Genomic DNA, 19,007 nt, shown 5'->3' on the forward strand with positions numbered 1-19,007 from the left:
GCCAATTTACTAAGGTAAATTGAGTTTGAGACTCCTCCGTTAGTACACATTCATAATCCAGAGGTTTGAGCAAGAAAGAGGCAAAATGCAGATGCTTTCAGGGCCTCTTGTATCTTCTGCCAAGTGAAGGGAAATCCATTGTTCTAGTCTGTGTAAAATTACAGGTAGCAAGATGGGGTTCGGAGTCACGTGGGCAAGTCACATGTCCATACATGCTTTGCTTAGTCATAGCAGAGGCCATTACCCGTGTTCTAAACAGAACGTTCACATGAAAGTCCATCAGTTGTGGATGGACGTCTTCTATGGTCCATTGTGAGTTAAGTTTTCCTTGATGAGCCATTTCACTTGAATAGTCGCTTCAAGATGTGCAGGCTATACAAGTTTATAGCTATTTATGCTAAGAATTACAGATTTGGCAATTGTGCCATTCTTTCAAATTTAACACTAAGTATAAAATTACATAAAAAGCATGGCAATAAAACTGCAATCTAACTGTGTATGCCTGACTTGCGCAAATGTATGCGCAACATTTGTGCAACTTTTAATTGTAGGAACAAAGTTTGAGGACTTCAGCTGGAGGATTTACAAACTCATACTGGAATAAAATAATTAATTCAATAATTGTTTAAAATTCAGAGCAACTAAAAAATCATGAATATTAAACAAGTTCTTCAGGGGAAAGGATGGTGAGATTATAAAAAAAATATAATCTACACCAGGGATCTCAAACGCAAATCACCAGGAGAGCCTCATGAGTACTAGTACATTGGCCGTAGGGCCGCATCACTGAAATCTTTTCATAGAACGATACAAAAGGATAGTCAAAAATGAAGAGTAATACATTGACTTTTAATAGCATACTATATTAACTTTTTAAGAACAGTAATGCAAAGAGGGGTTTTAAGGAATAGTTACAGGTGTTTTATATTTATTATGTGGTCAGTAACACTGATGATCTACATTAACAGTCTATCAACATAGCTGTAATGGCAGGAACTTTTTAAAGTAACTATTCATACAAAATACATTGCCACTTTTAACAAACATTCTTCCCAACTACTCACAACAAAGAATCATCCATGCTGAACTTCATACTTCAGACTGCTCATCTAGTCCATGAGGCCCCGCCCCTTCCAACCCCTTCCCCAAATCCCGGCCCCGGCTCTTCTCCACCTCCTCCCCTGAGCACGCTGTGTCCCCACTCGTCTCCCCTCCCTCCTGGAAAGTCCTAAGTGCTGCCAAACAGCTGTTCGGTGGTGGGAAGTGCTGGGAGGTAGGCGGAGGAGCGGGAGCACGGTGTTCTTTGGAGGGGGGGGGCTCTGCAGGCTGCATGTGGCCCATGGGCCACGTGTTTGAGACCCCTGATCTACACAATGTCTCAACATACTGGACTGTTGTAAGCAATAATGTGTGTGTACACATCTGTTATTTACCCAGTAGTTTTCCTCTTCTGTGTGTTATCCCATGTGCTAACTGACTATAAACTAGCTTGGATGTTGATTGTTCAAATCTGTTTTGGTGATGGTCTGCCCCAGGAAATCTGGAGTATGACAAGGCTAGTATCTTTGTGGGTTGAACCCATTTATAAATTAGCACTAATACATTTATTGTATAAATGACCCACCAAGAAAAGTGCTAATAGAAGCAGATACCAGCACAGATTAGGCAGGTGGAAGAAAGGTGAAGGAAAAACAGGATAAAAGTTTTAGTTAGAGGGTTTGTTCAAGTAGACCAAAAGGGCTTTTGTGGCCAAATGGCTCATCAATCCATCCAAATGCAGAGTCTGTCAAACTCTTTCTCTGTTCCCTCTTGGCGAAGAATTCATTCCAACTGAGCTCAGCCACTTCCCTGCCTGGTTAGGTTCCCTGGCAATCTCTACCTTGGTATTAGTTTGTTCTTGCCAGCTATTGGATGGAGCCTGGAAAAGATATAGTCATGGGTTCTAAAGGCCTGTTAATTCATTGGTAGAGGCTTAAGTACTACTTAAGCAGGGAGGTTTTCTTCCTCAGGGCTTGCCTATACTTACAGTACAGCTTTAGTACTTAGTAAAGACACTATCTATGCCAATGGGAGAGCTTATCCCATTAGTGTAGGTGCTCCACCACCCTGAGAGGCAGTAGCTATGGCAATGGGAGAAGTCCTTCCTTCGACAATACTGTTTACACTGGGGGTTAGTTTGGTATAACTATGTTGCTCAGGGGTGTGGATAATCGATGTACTTGTATTGACATAAGTTACTAGTGTAAAACAAGCCTCAGACTCCTGTTTCCACCCCTTTCCCCCTCTGTGTGCTCAACAGCATGAGGCAAACAGCAGGGCCTCTGAAATGTTACATTCACGTGTAGAAGCTAAATTGAGAGCGGCTTCCAAATTAGTTTCTGGAGTAAAACTTGAAAAGAAGCCCAGCCATCAGCAAAGTGGTGCTGAGTGTAGTGGCCAGGCTGGAGGAAGAACGTGGCATCCTGCCTTTGCTGCCACCAAACTTCAGTCAGCCGCAGATCTGAACTGTCTGTTTACAAATCACTATAGCAGGCCTCTTGCATCTTAGGGGTTGTCTACACTGGCACTTTACAGCACTGCAACTTTCTCGCTCGGGGGTGTGGAAAACACCCCCGAGTGCAGCAAGTTTCAGCGCTGTAAAGCCCCAGTGTAGACAGTGCACAAGTGCTGGGAGCTGTGCTCCCAGCACAGGTAGCTACACCCCTCCTGGGTGTATTTTTAGAGCACTGGGAGAGCTCTCTGCCACGACCATACAGGCCATGTTAAACGCTGCCAGTGTAGACTAGCCCTCAAATACATAAAGTAACAAAACTTATGAAAAGAAATAGGTGCAATATCCTAGACTAGTAAGAGATCAGGTATTCAACTATAAACTGATAAAATGAATAATACAAAAAAAAAATCATTTCCTTCTTCATTTTCCTACTAAGTCAGGGGATTAGAATTAAGTGTTTCCTTGACATCTCAAACCCCTAAAGCAGGCAGTTCAGCAGGCATCTGAGATGGCATCAGCTTTGTATTGGAAACCCAGAACCCTCCGCCTGATTTCAGGACTTGGTGCATAAATGAAGGAGGAAATGATTTTCCAATCTTTAATTTTTTTAATGTAGCTGTTTATAATTATGAAGTCTGTACTAATCTTCTGTCACTTAGTGTGCATCTTTAAATAAAAGGTTTTGCAGATCATCTTTACTGCTTCTTTCTAAAACATTATTCGAATGCTGCATACGGTTGCTTTTGGTTAGCTGTTATTTGTGTCACAGCCATCGTGTGTGTATCTATAACTAAAAAAACCTTACTACAGTAAATAGGTCTCACAAGTTTCCTTTTTGTTAAAATGAATTTAATAGTCACCTTGATCACCTAGAGTGATCGGTCCTTCAGCCCTCATATAGATTTCATCAATCTCAAAACTTCTTCCATTCGTCTCTTATCCTGGCCCTCCTTCTCCATGTGCGGCCATGCCTTTTCACAGTAAAAACTTCCCATCTCTTTGGAAGTCGGCCGAGTGGTCATTTCAGTTCTCGTGGGTACCACTTGCGACAGCAGCAATCCATTGATTGTCAGTGAGCCTAGATGCCCAGCCCATCGCATTTTACTGTACCTGCTTTCAACAACGACATCCTATACTCCAGTCTGCTGTCTGATTGCTTCATTGGGGACTCAGTGGTAGACAGAAATCCCCAGAATTCTTCTTTCCATCGCCCTCTCTGTGACAAGTAGTTGTTGCTCCTTTATCTTTGTCAGCGCCCATGTTTCGCCGCCATACAACATTTCATAGTAGCATTAAGATACTGTACTTTAAGCAGTGCATTTCAAACTGACTAGTGCACTTCTCAAGTAGTTGGTCTCTCGACTTTTGACCTTGTGTCTCTTAATTTTGGAGGCTTCTTGGGTTGTTGACTGCTTCTGAATATCTATCCAGTGGTCAGAAAAAGTCAAAGAAGCAATTTTCCACCCCCTCCCTAAGCGCTGTCTATACAGATATTTTTCGAGTGCTAGTGCGAGCCCCACTAGCCCACATCTCTTGTCCTGGGCTGGGAGTCTCAGTCCAAAATGCTGTGAAAACATACCCACAGAAATCTTACTGTAGCGTTTTTTACACTGTGTTTTTATAATAACAAAACCACCTTCTTCATAAAACACAACTAACATGGTTATGTTTGTTCAGGCTTGCTGCAAACCTTTTTCTTCCATATCACCACTTTGTAAGAAATAAAAGGTCATTTAAATCAAGAGTTAGTTTTCGGTGTAATTGAATTTTCCTTTCTATCTTAGATGCATAGCATAGATCCTTTTTATAATAATGTCTGTTAATATATATTAACATATTTAATATATCCATGTGTAACTATATTATTCACTTGTATTACATTATTCTCGTAAAATGACAGGATATAAGATACTAAATAGTACAATGTGCTGTAATTACTTCTCACGTTCACTGCAGGAATGCTGCTGTTAATGCTGCAGCTGTAATCTAAAATGTTAACAATACAGGGATATTTTGAAGGCCCACAATTTCAAAAATCAGTATGAACTTCTGCATGCCATGTTCCCTATTTGCACATGTGCAATCCCGTGTGTGTGTGGGCTCACGGGCTCTGGCTATTTCTATGTACTATGGGTGCATGCAGTTGTGACTTAAAAATTTGGGCCAAAATAGCATTTCAGAAGTCCCAAAAATTACACTATATCTAACTACAATTTCACTGGTATTTAGGCATGCAGTACATAGATAACTTATTGGAAAAATTAATAAAACTACCTGGTGTTTACCTTTAACTTATCCAAACACATCTAATCAATGTAGTTTTACTTTAAATATTTTACATACATAAAATCTTATTTAAAATGCATCTGTCCTGTCGAGTGACAGTTTTCTGTAATATGATGTATGAGAGTTGGGTTTGAGTTCTTGCCCCCAGAGGCCCAGAGATTAAATGCTCCACTTCTTCTTTCAACATTTATCTACATGATTGATTTTAAGCATGGACTACCAACATGCTTAAAGTTAACCATGTGTGTAAGTGTTTGTACTATCAGGGAGCTGAACAACAAAAACTCTTGGGCCTGCGTGCTGCCAGAGGAAACAAGTCTATCAGATTATCTAAGAAAGATTCAGCCTGGTAAATCCTTGGATGGGAGACCTCCCAAGAAGAAAGTAGCCAGACTTCTCCCACCATGTTTTTAATGACTTTTCATGGTTTTTCTTTTAATTCTGATTGAATGGTATCTCTCCTGTATAATGATAACTTTCATTTTGAATGTTCGCTCTTTCAGTTTTCATGACATTAGCTTCCTAACATTTATTTTATTAATCGAATTATTTTTATGTCAGTAAATTTTTAATAAAGTCTTTACGACAAATGTGTGTATATTTCATATACTGAAATATTTTCTGTTTCAATTTTTCAGATTAATCGAGCCCCAAGCTTTGGAACTGACCAAAAAATAGACTATGATGTAAAAAAAGGTGTTCTACTAAATGCACTAAAGCTTCTCAATATAAGGTAAACTTGCATTTTAATCCTCACCCTAACTTTTCTTTATAGGAGTGTGACGTTTACTTCCCTTTTTTTTCTATTGAATGTGGGAAAATCATGGGATATGCGCAGTATGGAAAATTTGTTACCAGTCTTAAATTGTGTGAATGGCAAAGTTTTCTTATTTACCAGTTTTACTATGTGTACGTGAGTCAACGTTAACTTTACTCCTCATTAGTGTGCGTTATAAAAAAAAAAAAAGTATTGATTATCATTCCTGATTCTTGTTTTAATAATTTTCACTCGGGTCTCAGTGTGTGGATGGTAAGTGCTGGCATGGGTTCACTGTCACTTCGGTAGTTTGTTCTGACGGCAGCAGCCTCCACAATTGCAATCCATTTCTACTAACACCAGAACACAGAGGTGGGGGTAAAGTGGAGGAAATGGTGCAGTTTTCAGTTGTAAACCTAATAGAAAATAATTAAGTTAAGGTCAATGTTGCACATTGGGTGGTAGCACAAAGTCAGTACAGTACACTTAAAAGCACAGAGTTATCATAGTCATAAAAACTGATACTACAAGAATTCATTCTTAAGCAGTATTTATTTTTTCATCTTATCTATTTGTCTATAAGATTTATTGCATAAAGTGTTTGACAGGAAAAAACAGAGGTTTTCTTTTACAGTCAAAGCATCTCTCAGCTCAAATGTGCTATGAAATGACAACCTGTACACAATGGTTAATACATTAGACCCTTGTCCTGGAATTGTATCTGGGAGGACAGACCCCTATGCCTGTGCAGTACCCCATTGATTTTAGTGGGATTCTGTATAGCTATAGAGGTCTGCCTACATGGAGTCCCATTAAAATTACTGGGGGGTTCCACACCTGTGCAGGCCTGATTGCATGTTGGGACAATATCCTGTGACCGTGCCAGATAAATATGAACAAAAGATTTCATTATAAAAAAACCTAAGAATTCAGCTATGTTTATAACAATGCAATGCAGTCTTCTCCTAATCCTGATGAAAAGATATTACTTTCCAGATTAACTGAGTCATATCTGAATGTAATCTGTATTTTAGGACAAGTGATAAAAGGAGAAACTTAGCCCAACAAAAAGCTGAGGCTCAAAAGAGACTTTATGGTCAAGGCTCAATGAAAAGACTGTCACCAGGATCCTCTGACTGGGAAAAACAGCGCCACACGCTAGAGAGGAGAAGAGAAGAACTGGTATAAAGGAATTTTACAAAGCTACTCCTCCTTCCCTCCCAAGGCTCGTACTCAATCAGTTTTAATTCTTTCTTACTTGATTTCTAGAAAGAAAGACTTGCGCAAGTTCGTAAACAGATTTCCAAAGAAGAGCATGAAAACAGACACATGGGGAACTACAGGTAACTGTGCCCTGTACTGCTTGAGTGGGATGAATCAGTCCAGAATTGAATGATTTATTTAAGGATAATGGAAATGTGAAGCATTGATAGATTCTCTGCAGAAAAATTATTTACAGGAATGTATTTTAAGTATTGATGTGCACCAGATGCTGTCTTTTTTCCCAGGTAATAGAACTTGTAATCCAAGGTGTGTGTTTTGCATCTGGCATTTATAAGGCATCAGTTATGTGGTCTATAGGCACTAACATAATTACCTGAAAGACTTGGACATAAATGTTGAGTGCACGTAGAAGCATGGCTGCAGATAAAAGGCCTGTTCCTGCAGCCAGGCAATAATCCTATTGCTAGCAAGTTGTAGGCAGAAAGGGGGTGATAATGATGATGCGTATCTACGGTATGTCTTTAGGTATCTTTCCCTTGAAAATAACAAACAACAATTTTAATGAAACAAAGATCACATTACTTAATAGTATGTTGATTTTGTTATGTTCTAGACAAAGCACACTGTATTGATTTAATATTTGAAAAGACAAATTTAAGTACACAACAATGAGTAAGTAACACCCTAAGAAATAAAGGGTGTTTTTAACATCAACTCCAGGACTGAGGGAGTACATAGGTGAGCATTATGCTACCGTGCACTCTGTATAATTCGGTCGGATACCAGGATCTGACTCTGTACTTTTAAGATACAAGTAAATTATTGTTTTAAAATGTTAATGAAAAAATCTAGATTAAAAAAAAAAAGCTGCCTTACAATATGGAAAGATGAACAATCCATTACTATTGTTGCATGGGATGACATGAGTGTTTTAAATGAGAACCGCAAGAAACTTGTATGTCTGCAAGTTGACAGACCTGTTTTAGACCTTTGAGTGTAATTGTTTTGTGAACAAATGGTCTCTTATATTAGTCAGAAAGGCATATTTTCTTCTGCCTTTGTCTTGCACTGAAATAGAAAACACTTTGGATCAGAGTCTTCCCTCATTTTCACTGATCCAAATGCACAGTAACACTATTGGCGTCATATAATACCTGTATAATTGAGAGCAGAATGTGGCCTATTATCTTCTCAGTGTATAAATATATGGCAGTATCCTGAGAAGTACAGAGGATCTATTAGGCAACTATAATTCCCATTGATTTTAGGACCAACTCCATAATTTTTACTGAAGAGGATATTGATGTGAAATTCAAATTTATTATAGAAGTGATTTTCCAGAAATCAATTTTCTGAGGTTTTGTGCATGACAGTATCTGGGCAGTAGAATATAGTCTCAATGCTTTCTTTTTTTTTATGAGAGAAAATTTGCCAACAGATTCATACTGGCTCAGGATGCCTTTTTCATAAAATGAGACTCCACACCTTATATTCACTCACTCTCCCTTACAGTCCTCTTAAAACTTTGGAGATCCCTCAAGAAAAGTGAAATTAATGTTTGTGACAGAGTGGGGACGCTTCTACTAGCTATTTCCCTTGCCTTCTCTGATGCACTTCTGGTTCCTACTAAGGGCACCCTGGCCCTCTCTAATTCTCCCTTGCTCTCTGTGGAACTTCTATGGTTGCTCCTAATTTCTCCATTGGCACAGCCTTGTCTGTAACGCGCACAAAGCATAGCTGCTGAATGGTTATGAATTATGCTAGGTTTTAATTTGTTTTAGACCAGTGGAGAATTTTCCATTGGCTTGAGATCACTGAATATTCACCATAGCATGCAATAGAAAACTGTATGTAACCCTTCTGCCAGGTGGAGCCAGCAGCAACAAGGGCCAGGTTCAGTATCTAGGGGTTCCTTTTCAACAATACAACACAAAACTGGCTCAAGCCCCCACCCAGTGACCTGGGACAATTACACACCACCCCCTGCGTGCCTCTAAGAGGCAATACTTCCCCTCTCGCAAGCACAGAGTCTGAGTGTAGCAAAAGCTTTTAATAAAAGGAGGGAAGTAACTCAGCATTAATTTGGGAAAACACCGCAACTAGGGTTCATAAACACAAACCATGAGCAAAGGACCCACCCCCAAGAAAGTTCGGCAGTGTCCTTTTCCCCTCAGGTTCTTAAGTCCAGCAACCCAAAAGTCCCTTTAATGTGTCCACCCCTTCTCTGTACCCCACTCACAGCTGCTGTCCTTGGCCAGTGCAGCCCCAAAGTTCAGAGGTTCATCTGCAGAGTTCACTTTCCACCCAGTGTGGAGGCGGGGGTAAGGAGGCACCTTACATGCTCCACTGCTTGGGCACTCGCTCATCACCCCAACGGCCGACTGCTGCTCCTCTGCGTGGCTCTGCTCTGGCCCTGGCTCTCCGCCAGCCACGCTACTGGCCACTCACCAAGACATCTTTTGCCCCCCCCCTTATAACACAGCTCTCAGTGATTTCAGCTGTTAGTGGTGGAGCCTCACTGCTGGTGCACACTGGGCAGTGTCTTGCAATAGAGACAGTCCGAAAGTAGGTATAATATGTAGACTTAGGTATCGGTGATTTCAGCTCTGCAGCGTGTAACAAGACTCTCACTTGAATCTAAATTACTTCTTTTATTATACCATGGAGAGAGGAAGGATCGAATGGTGTCTAGGACCCTTAAATAGGGCCCACACCCTGTATCAACTCATTGGATTTTGGAACCCAAGTCCCCTGCCTAGCGAGTGCTGTTCAGTTGAGTGTGAGTCCCTCCATTGGGGTATGCCAGGTACAGTTCTGCTGCCCTCGGTTCACACAACAAGGATAACAACCCTTTAGTACTCCTGCCCCAATAACAAGGAGACTGGGGCTCTGACACCAGCCACAAGTGATCATTTGGGCAAGCAATCCGATCATGCTGAGCACCTAGGCAGTGTGGGTGTGTCCATGCAAACGAGATCACCTTCTGAAGTCTTTTTCCACAGTTCACCACTAGATATCAGGGGAGAACTCATTCGGACCCTGCTTACATGTACAAAAGTATATCTGAACCAAAGCTACTATGTTTATTTTAAACCAATGTGTGTGAATCTAGACTAATGCAATTCTATGAAAACTGAAAACCAAAAGTTTTTTTCACATACAGTTGGGAAAAAAGACCGTTTGTCCAACCACTGGATAAGGGAGTGCTACATGTCGCTCTCCAGCAATCTTCTCTGGCAGATACCTGGATTATATTAAGTCTAGCGAGAACATGACCACTCTTCTCCATCTGAGTGAAGGTCACTGCAAGAGGTAGCTTTTCAAAGAGCCAAACATTGTGAGCAGGCAAAAGGGGAGCGATTCTTTTTCAAAATTCACAAGACTTAGTGTATGTCTACACTGCACTGTGGAACCTGCACTTGTGGACTTGGGGTTTCCAAGTCTACGGTTGAGCATGCACACTGCATTGTAAACCCATGTTTACAGTTGCTGGAACTGAATCTCTCAGCTATGCTAACGCATCTACACTGCACTATGCAAATCTTCTGACCTGGGTCTATGGCTTGAGCTGCGTCCACACTTCAAAATGACAGGGTTTGGACCAGAGCCACAGTGGGACTGGGCCTTGGACCTACACCCTGCTCCTGTGTGCTTGTGTAACCTTTGGGTGGGCTAGAGTTCACTTCGTTATCTTTCTCCAGTGCCTAAAAAAAACCTTCCAGCTCCCTTAGAAGAGTAGCTGGAGACCCAGAGTTCAGTCTCTAAGGATTTTCAGCAAGGATTGCACAGGGTCAGCCTCCTCCCCCCATTTAAGTCTCAAAAGGAAATAAGAAATGAATTTAAATAAAAAACTTTATAAAATCTTATGATAAAAAAACAAATAATAATCTAATTTTTACAGCATGACATGGCTATTTTATAATCCACAGACATTACCTTCACATTTATACATTAAATGTGAATAAAGAAAACAAATTAAAATCTGAGCAGTTCAGTCCCCACAGAAATACAGTGAGAAGAACCTGAAAGTTCCCAAAAGCTTAGGTTTTGTTCACCTAAGTCTCAGTTAGTGTCTTTGATCACCAAATGTATACAATCTGCTGAGTCTGAAACATCTTACTCCACTTGCTTGTGGGAATCTTCAGTTGGAATCCATGCAGACTCTTCCTCTGCTGAAATCACTGCTAGCCAGTCAGCTAACTGATTAACCAACCACTCAGTTAAGTGTATAGATTTGAAGAAAAAAAAACACATTACCAGAAAATACAAAACTGAGAATAGCAAAATAGAAATGTCTCTTTCCCTGTTACTACACTTAAAGAAAAGTTGGTGACTCAGACTAGTTGAGACAATTTAACTAGAACAGTTTGGCTAAATCAAAACCACATTCAAAGCATACAATTAAAATAGAAGAAATTATTTGTCCCTCCCAATTTCCCCTTGCTATAATTAGCATTGCCCAGGCTTCCCTGTTAGAGGGTTAACAATATCACTAACCTGCTGCAACATGCTTCAGAGTTAGGGACAACAGCCTGCTTCCTGCTCCTGGGCTCAGCTTTTCCCAACTCACACAGGACATATGGCCTTCTGCAAAGCAGCTGCCCTGACTGCTCGCCCTCCTGGAGTCTGACCCCAGCAACAGGGAACCTATTGGAGCAGACCCAAAACTATCACACCCAATTCCAGAAGCTTCTGGATGTGGAGTGCTTAATCTTCCTAGCAACAATGACCCAGACACAGCTCAGTCCTACCTCCCCCAAAATGGGTCTCTCAAAGAGTTATCTCTCTATTAGGCACATGGTTAGACTTGCTTACCCAAGTCAGAAAGGCTTGTGTGTGGACAGTATAGGGGGTTGGGCTCAAACCTGAATCTGAGCCTGGGTTTACAATGAAGTGTAGACATACCCTTAGAAACCCACTGAAATATACCAGTTAATGATGCTGACTGATTATAATCTATTTGCCCACTTAATGTAGATTAGAAATCAGTCACCAGGTTTTACAGTCTCTGGCTATGCTTCAGTTTTTCCTGAAAAGTAGATTAGGGATGATTCTCTTCAGAGCCAATTGTTTCTTTGTAAATGTACATAAATCACTCAGTCCTATTTTTGCATTGTCATAATCTCCCTACCCACAGTTGTAAAGAATAATGGTCATAGCTGCTGTAATGGAAGATTGGAGCCACTCTCCATCTTTGTTAGATAATGTTTTTCTAATAGTGAATGTTCCTGTCCATTATGTTAAAAGGGTTACTGGGTTAGTGCAGTATGTCTTTAAGCTTTAATATATAGCATGCCCATAAAAGCGTAGTAGTTAATCAGTAAGATTTTCAATCCTTTTGTATTGCTTTGTTCCAAAACAAAATATTTCATGCCTCTGAATACAGCATTTTGTTAATGTTTCATGCCTCATTCACATCTGAAGTTGAAATTTCAGTGAGTATTCCAAGACTCAGTCATGATATTTCTGTAGAAGAACCTGCACTGTCTCTCTCTCTCTCTCTCTCTCTTTCTTTCTTTCTTTTTTTAAATCAGCCAATTGCTGGCTAAAGCATGTGTGTGTCCACTGAGCTAAAGTTAGGTGAGAGAGTCTTATTCACAGTATGCATTTAATAGTAATTACAGACTGACTAAATCTCCTACATGAGTTTTGTGAATTAGTTACTTTAGTTGTATTCCTTGTGTGGTCAGTAGCTCAACTCTATGTTCTACTTGTCTGCATTTCATTTTTTCTAATTGTAGGCGAATTTACCCTCCTGATGATAAGCTGTTACTTGAAAAATATGAGAGTTTGTTAGCCATTGCTTTCCAGACGTTCCTTGCTGGGAGAGCAGCTTCACTTCAGCGGGAGTTGAATAACCCTTTGAAAAGAATGAAGGTACTAGTGTGCAGAAGTATTGGCTTTAAAGTTATGTATCTTGGAATTCCATGACCCAGCATGAAGTTTTGAATCAGGTTTGAATCATCTTTGCTCATGTGTCATTAATAACAACACCTTATAATTTTTCTGTAGTTTTATTCTTGTTCTTCGTGTAGCTTATTGGCCAAATTCCTGAGTCTGGATGAACTGCACTGGACATAAGACCCAGGGTGGAGATAGGACAAGTGGCTTTAAGCCACTTTTCCATTTTCTTGATCCTCAGCCTGGCCTGTGGCCAAACAAAACCCTAGCATAAACCCCCATAAAGACAACTCTGTCTACTGATAATTGCCTTCTTTCTCCCCCAGTAATGGTCCCAGGCTACTCCGGGATGCCCACTATAGCTGGATGGGACAACAGCTGTCATAATGCCAGCTCCACTATCTTTATGGCCCTCAGGGGAAATTCCTAGAGATAGCCACTTGAAGAATGGATATATTTGAAATGGCCAAATTATCATGATTTAGAAGTCATTGTTCAAATCATTGATTTCCACTGGAGTGGCATACATCAGAGGAAAGAATTTAATATCAAGATTTTATTATTTTATCAAAATAGTCTTTGGAAGCATGTGAATACACGTATGTGCACACACAAGTGTTTAGTGATTATTTGATCAGAAAACCACTTTTAAATCTCAACCCAAACTGCCACTTTACTCTTGGAGGAAAGGTGGGATGTGTTTTGAGTTGTCGTTTTTATTTACATCGCTTTGCATTAATTAATTCACATTTTCAGGAGGAAGACATTTTGGATCTTCTGGAGCAATGTGAACTAGATGATGAAAAACTGATGGGAAAATCCACTAGGCAACCAGGACCCAAGGTGTGTGACTGATTTTTAATTAATTTGTGCCAAAGATGATTAGGCTAGTCAAGCTGCAGGCAACAATGGATGGGTTGGTTACAAGGTACATGCATATTCTTCCCCTACAGCCTTGTGGAGCTTAAGCTGATTTGGAGATTTGGAGGTGAGTTCCTTGGCCCATCTGTGAGGGGGCAAACCATGACTTTAAATAGAATTATAAAGGAGGAGCTATGCGTGGGGGTTCTTGCAGGAATTTTCTTCCTCAGAGCTCCCTTGTATAGGTTTTTTTGGGTTGCAGCAGGGGCGAAGATCTGGGCCCAGAAAATTGCCATCTGCCCAACTAAATTCCCAGGGACGTGCTGGCCACCACTTCCTGCAGCTCCCATTGGCCGGGAACGGCAAACCGTGGCCGCCGGGAACGGCGAACCGTGGCCACTGGGAGCTGCGGGTGGCCGTGCAAGTGTAAACAAACCGTCTGGCGGCCCACCAGTGGATTACCGTGATGGGCCGTGTTCAGGCCACAGGTTGCCCATCACTGCTTTATATCCTTCGCCTATCTCAAAGGGGTGTTGTGAGCCTTAATTTATTAATGTCTTTAAAGAACTTTGAGGTCATGGGATGAAAGGCACTCTGGAAGTTCAAAGTATTAATTATGATTATGATATGTGTGTGTGACTTGATGTACTGCTAAAAGTGTCATCCTGCTACAGAGGATGTTTCATATCCAGAATCAGATTTTAAGTGAAATGTGTATTAGTTTTAGAGTAGTTCCTGTGGATAGTGCACATAGTTCATATGAAGCCCATTGCATTAAATTCATCTTCTCACCCATCAGCAAAGATTAATTACTGTATTATCAAGCCTAAATTATTTATTTGCCTAGATTCTTCAATCCTTCTAACTCAGTTTAGAAAAGCTCACATTTTAGGTGTTTGAATTCACCTGAATTTGTGTGCGTGTAAAGGAATAGAAAAGTTTCACAGCATTTTCTGTTGCTCAAAACATGTACAAATCTGGGACTGCACTTCCTGACCAAAACCAATGCTAACTATAGACCTGATCTTGTAGTGGAACCTTATACAAGAGTAAGAGTCCATATGGGTGTATCTGTATGCAGGATTGGGACCTAAAAAAGGATTTGTGTATACCCAATTGATATTAAAGGGATTTCTGCAAGAAATCATTAAACTTAAAGGGAGTCTGTAAGCCAATGGTTTAACTCTCTGTTCCATGCACCAAAGAACACTCTCTAGCCCCAAGATTTCAATTCCTTTTTCTAACTGGGGGTGGATAATTTTAAAGCCTCCAGAAGGTGCCTCACAAACACTGGAAGGTTTACTTCCTCATGTTCATTATGTTGTACTGTTCTTTGTACAGTGTGTTCACAAGAATAAAAAAATTTTAACCTGCAAAATAACAGGTTTTTAGAGGAGAATAGTAATTGTCATTTTCCTGTGGAACAAAACAGAATGGATTTACATTGGGACAATTTAGATTTAACAATTAGGAAACATTTTCTAATAAATAGAATTACTAAGCAATGGAATAAGTTGTCAAGGAAGGTCGGTAAATCCCATTTACTGCAGCCTTTAAAACTAGATCTGTTGTTCACTTATCATAGATGATTTAGAGGTGTTGGAATCAATCTTGCCACAATGCACAGAAAAGGTCCAAATGATCCATAAGAGATCACTTTCCGTGCAAATGCGTTTCTGTCATCTGTGTTTTTTCTCAATTTATTTGAAATCCTTTTTGTTTTTACATTTTTGTCTTCAACTTTTATTTGTATTGCTGAAAATTCTTCTTAGTTAATTGATCCAGGGAAGGTACTTTCTGTTTTTGAAAAAGTACCAACCCAATAATGCACCTAAATTGGTCCTTGTGGCAAGGGAGTGTTACCCTCAAAACATACTTCATTTAACTTGAATAATTACCAAGACCATACAATGGCAATACACTTCTTCCACAGTCTCTTAGCTGGTTTGGATTAAGATAAGCATACTGTGCCTGACAGGTTGCTATTAAAATTTTTTCGCCTTACCTTTACGGAGAAAAGTCTTTGAAAAGAGGTGTCTATTTTTAAAGTTCATGCTGCCTAAGTACTATCTAAGGAGGTTTGTACTGCTGCCCATCACCATAATATCTGAGCACAGTGAGGCATATAACATTTTAAATTCATGCTGAAATATTTTCCAGCATGACTCTGACCTTCCCCAAAACAAATTGTTACCATGTTAACTTTTGCTTTATAAACTTAATTTGCTATCAAATATTCAAATAGGAAGATGAGATGGTGACAATATGGTATAAGCATCTGCCTTACAGTTAGTAGTCATTGGAAAGCAGACGTATAGACATCATATGGCTGTTCAACTGGGAAAATGGTTAATTACCAGAAAAAAAATAACAATACGAGACTTCTTGTGGCGACAAATATAACAGAGGGGATTATTAGCACTGATTTTCCTGCTTTCTGTCTGCTTCATGGTTGGTGGAAGAAGGCGAATTCTCAGCCTGTGCTTACTGTTTCTACAGCTGTTTCTCAGTCTCCTGCTGTTTTTTTCTTATCTCCCAGTTTTTTTTATGATGGTGCAAGATTAATTATCTAATGGTATATGATCCCATGTGCATATGGAGCACCAGAGTGATACCTAGCAGAGCATGCTCTCTTCTCTCTGCTTCTGTCTTCTGCACCATTTATTTTTATTTTCTCTTTCAAAACTGTATTGACCAGAGTTGTCTGCTGTGCTTATTGTCTGCATGTTACTGTCCTTGGTAAGGTTTAGCTCCAGCTATTATAAACATATGTAGTGACTAAAATCTATAAAAAATGGTATTACATCATTGACTTATATCACCTTATAGAAATTAGATGTGTGAACTGTACAATTAAAAATCCTTTCATAACATACTGTGGTATTGTGGGAAATAATAAAGCAATTACCATAACACACATCCCTGCCATCAGTGAGTGAGAGAGAGAAAGAGCATTAAGTCCCCAGTTCCGGAAAGCACATACTTCAAGTTTACTTCAGTAAAACCTAAAGCATTTGCTTATGTGCTTTCCTAAATAAAGGCCTAAGTATGCTCCTTTTGGGCAACGGAGGAATTTACTATACATTTTATTTTTTTATATTAGCCCCTGTCTTCTATGCCAGAAAGTTCACAGACCTTAAAAAAACAGAGGAACTACAGTAGTGAGAGTAGCTGTGACAGCAGCAGCAACACATCAGAATGGGAGGAGGAAACTGAAATGGAAGACCACAATGAGAAAAAAGAGATGAAAGAGTCATATGAGCTTGAAGAAAACAAGTATAAATTATTAGAGCGATCCAGTAAGTGAATGATCATAATTTTGTTTAAATCTAATGTGCACAAAAAATCATATAGGATACTTCTGTGCTGCAGAACTTAACAGTGACAAAGTTTTATTCCTGAAAATTGACCGACTGTACCTTGACACTAGACCACCTGGAGTCACAAATTAGCTTGTTTGATTCTTCTTCTTTAAAACTCAGTTCCCGCTTGATAGAAGAGCTGTATCAAAATAACCTACGCAGGACTTGCTGCCAGGTTACTACTTATTAAAGAAAAGGATGAACATTAGCTACCATTGGATGTGTTGTGTATGCTTCTCTTTGTTTTCATTACTTCTGGCAAAGTTGCCAATCAAATTTATTCTTTGTTGTTGTTGTTTTTAATTTCTGTTGAACATGATTTTGTTGGGAAATAAAAAAAACGATCTAGGGAAGTGCAGAAGGTAAGATTTACAGATCACTGGGTCACTCTCCAGGTAAATAAGTAGAACAATAACTAAACAGTGTAAGATTGAATATTAAAGTGCTGACATGGTTTGTACAATATATTATTTGTGTTTTTGTAGTTTGCAGTTTAGAAGTATTGCATTGAAGTTGTCATCATAGAGCTATGTAGTTATGTTTGCATATGGTACTGCTGCCAAAAATTGTTTTGTAACAGAATCTCATTTTTATTATAGGCTGCAGAAGGCCTAAAATGTAGAGGATCAGTGTAGTTCTGCTGTCCAGAAAAGCCAAAGTCCCTACTCCCTTCCCCCCTAATTCTCTGCCCACATAGAGGAAGTCCACATTCCATCTTACTGAACCACAAGATGCATGCACCCTTCGACAAATTTATTTGTACATGGGAGAGGATTTGAGCCTAACTGAGGAAGGCTGATTTGGGGACAGGAATGGGTACTTTTATGGGTTGCATAAAGCATTTATTACTGGAGAGCCGTATGATTTCCAATAGACCTATTCTCTAGTCAGTAATGACAGAGGAACGTAGAGTAAATGGATGGAAAGTAATTATATCCTGCATTGTCTTTGTCTTCAGGCAGATTACACTGGAAACCTTTAATTAAAAATATAAAAACTCCATCATATTCACCCTCCACATCATCCACAGGTCCTATAAGGCGTTCTGTAAGCTGTCCCCGTTCAATATCAATCTTCGCTATACAGTCACAAGCAGCTGAGCAGCGTCCCTTTTCAGCCAAACCTGCAGTGCAAATGCCACGTCCGTCGTCAATGAATAGGTCCCATTCTTTAACTCGTAATTCATCTTCAGTCAGAATGTGTAATGCTGCTAGTCTGGGCACAGTACATTCTTCAGGGGTAAGTTGTTAAAAACATCACCATGTGTTTTATTTATCTAAAACATGTATTGCAGTATTGCTTTGTGTACTACTGCTTCAATAAGATTTTGAATTTCTTTCAACACAGTACCGCTGTCATCTTGGTGTCTAATAGTAGTTTTCCTTCTACATTACTTGTTTTCTTGATATAATGTCAGAGATCCTGAGGTACTGAAATAGCTTATGTTTTAATAGAATCTCAGGAGTATTGGACTGCTACACCTTTATCCTCCTTAAAATTAGCTCTTGCAGTGATTCTTTCATGTTTCCAGTGCATCCATTAGATTGCAGCCCTGCAAACACCACAACTTATGGGAAAGGACTTCTTAGTCTGTGCCCTTGTGACTGAGAATCTTGAGTTTCAAACACCCTTCCTGCACCATGTCTAAAAGATGGAAGGTTTTTCTCTTCTCCAGGACAGTCTGTGTGAATGATTTGGGAATTATTGATTTCCCAAACAATATAAAGGCTTATCTGCCTAAGGATTTTTACACTGGCAGAACTATGCTGGTGTTTCAACATCAATATAAATCCCCTGTATAGATATGTTGCATTAGAGTAAAGCAGGGCTTGCATTAGTAAGACTTAGGCTATATCTTCCCTGCAACAAGAGGTATGTGTATACATTGAGAAACCTATTTTCGTGTAGAAACCTAGTTGACAAGGTAAAGCTAGTTTTGAACTCGATGTAGCTAGCTGAGGTAAAATCTATACCATCCACTCCTGGGATTTAGCTCAGCCAGCTATATAAAGTTAAAAACTACAGGACCTTGTCTCTGTTAGGATTTTACATTGAGATAACTAATTTCAATTAGCTGTCTCAGAGTAAAAACACACATTTTCCCCCAAATGAAGACAAAGCT

General features: G+C 39.7%; 1 protein-coding gene across 4 annotated transcripts in view; it reads left to right on the forward strand.

Moving 5' to 3' along the window:
- Positions 1-19,007, forward strand: part of TTLL7 (tubulin tyrosine ligase like 7) — a 106,866-nt gene that overhangs the window by 63,435 nt on the left and 24,424 nt on the right. For 3 of the 4 annotated variants that reach the window (XM_074961428.1, XM_074961430.1, XM_074961431.1), the window contains 7 exons: positions 5,419-5,513; positions 6,572-6,719; positions 6,807-6,880; positions 12,503-12,638; positions 13,419-13,505; positions 16,627-16,822; positions 17,844-18,124. In XM_074961428.1, the coding sequence (XP_074817529.1) occupies positions 5,419-5,513; positions 6,572-6,719; positions 6,807-6,880; positions 12,503-12,638; positions 13,419-13,505; positions 16,627-16,822; positions 17,844-18,124 (1,017 nt within the window). The remainder of the gene's footprint in view (positions 1-5,418; positions 5,514-6,571; positions 6,720-6,806; positions 6,881-12,502; positions 12,639-13,418; positions 13,506-16,626; positions 16,823-17,843; positions 18,125-19,007) is intronic. The other variant, XM_074961429.1, reaches the window with a different exon arrangement.

This window comes from Natator depressus, chromosome 8, assembly GCF_965152275.1.
Source record: "Natator depressus isolate rNatDep1 chromosome 8, rNatDep2.hap1, whole genome shotgun sequence".
Taxonomy (NCBI): domain Eukaryota; kingdom Metazoa; phylum Chordata; order Testudines; family Cheloniidae; genus Natator; species Natator depressus.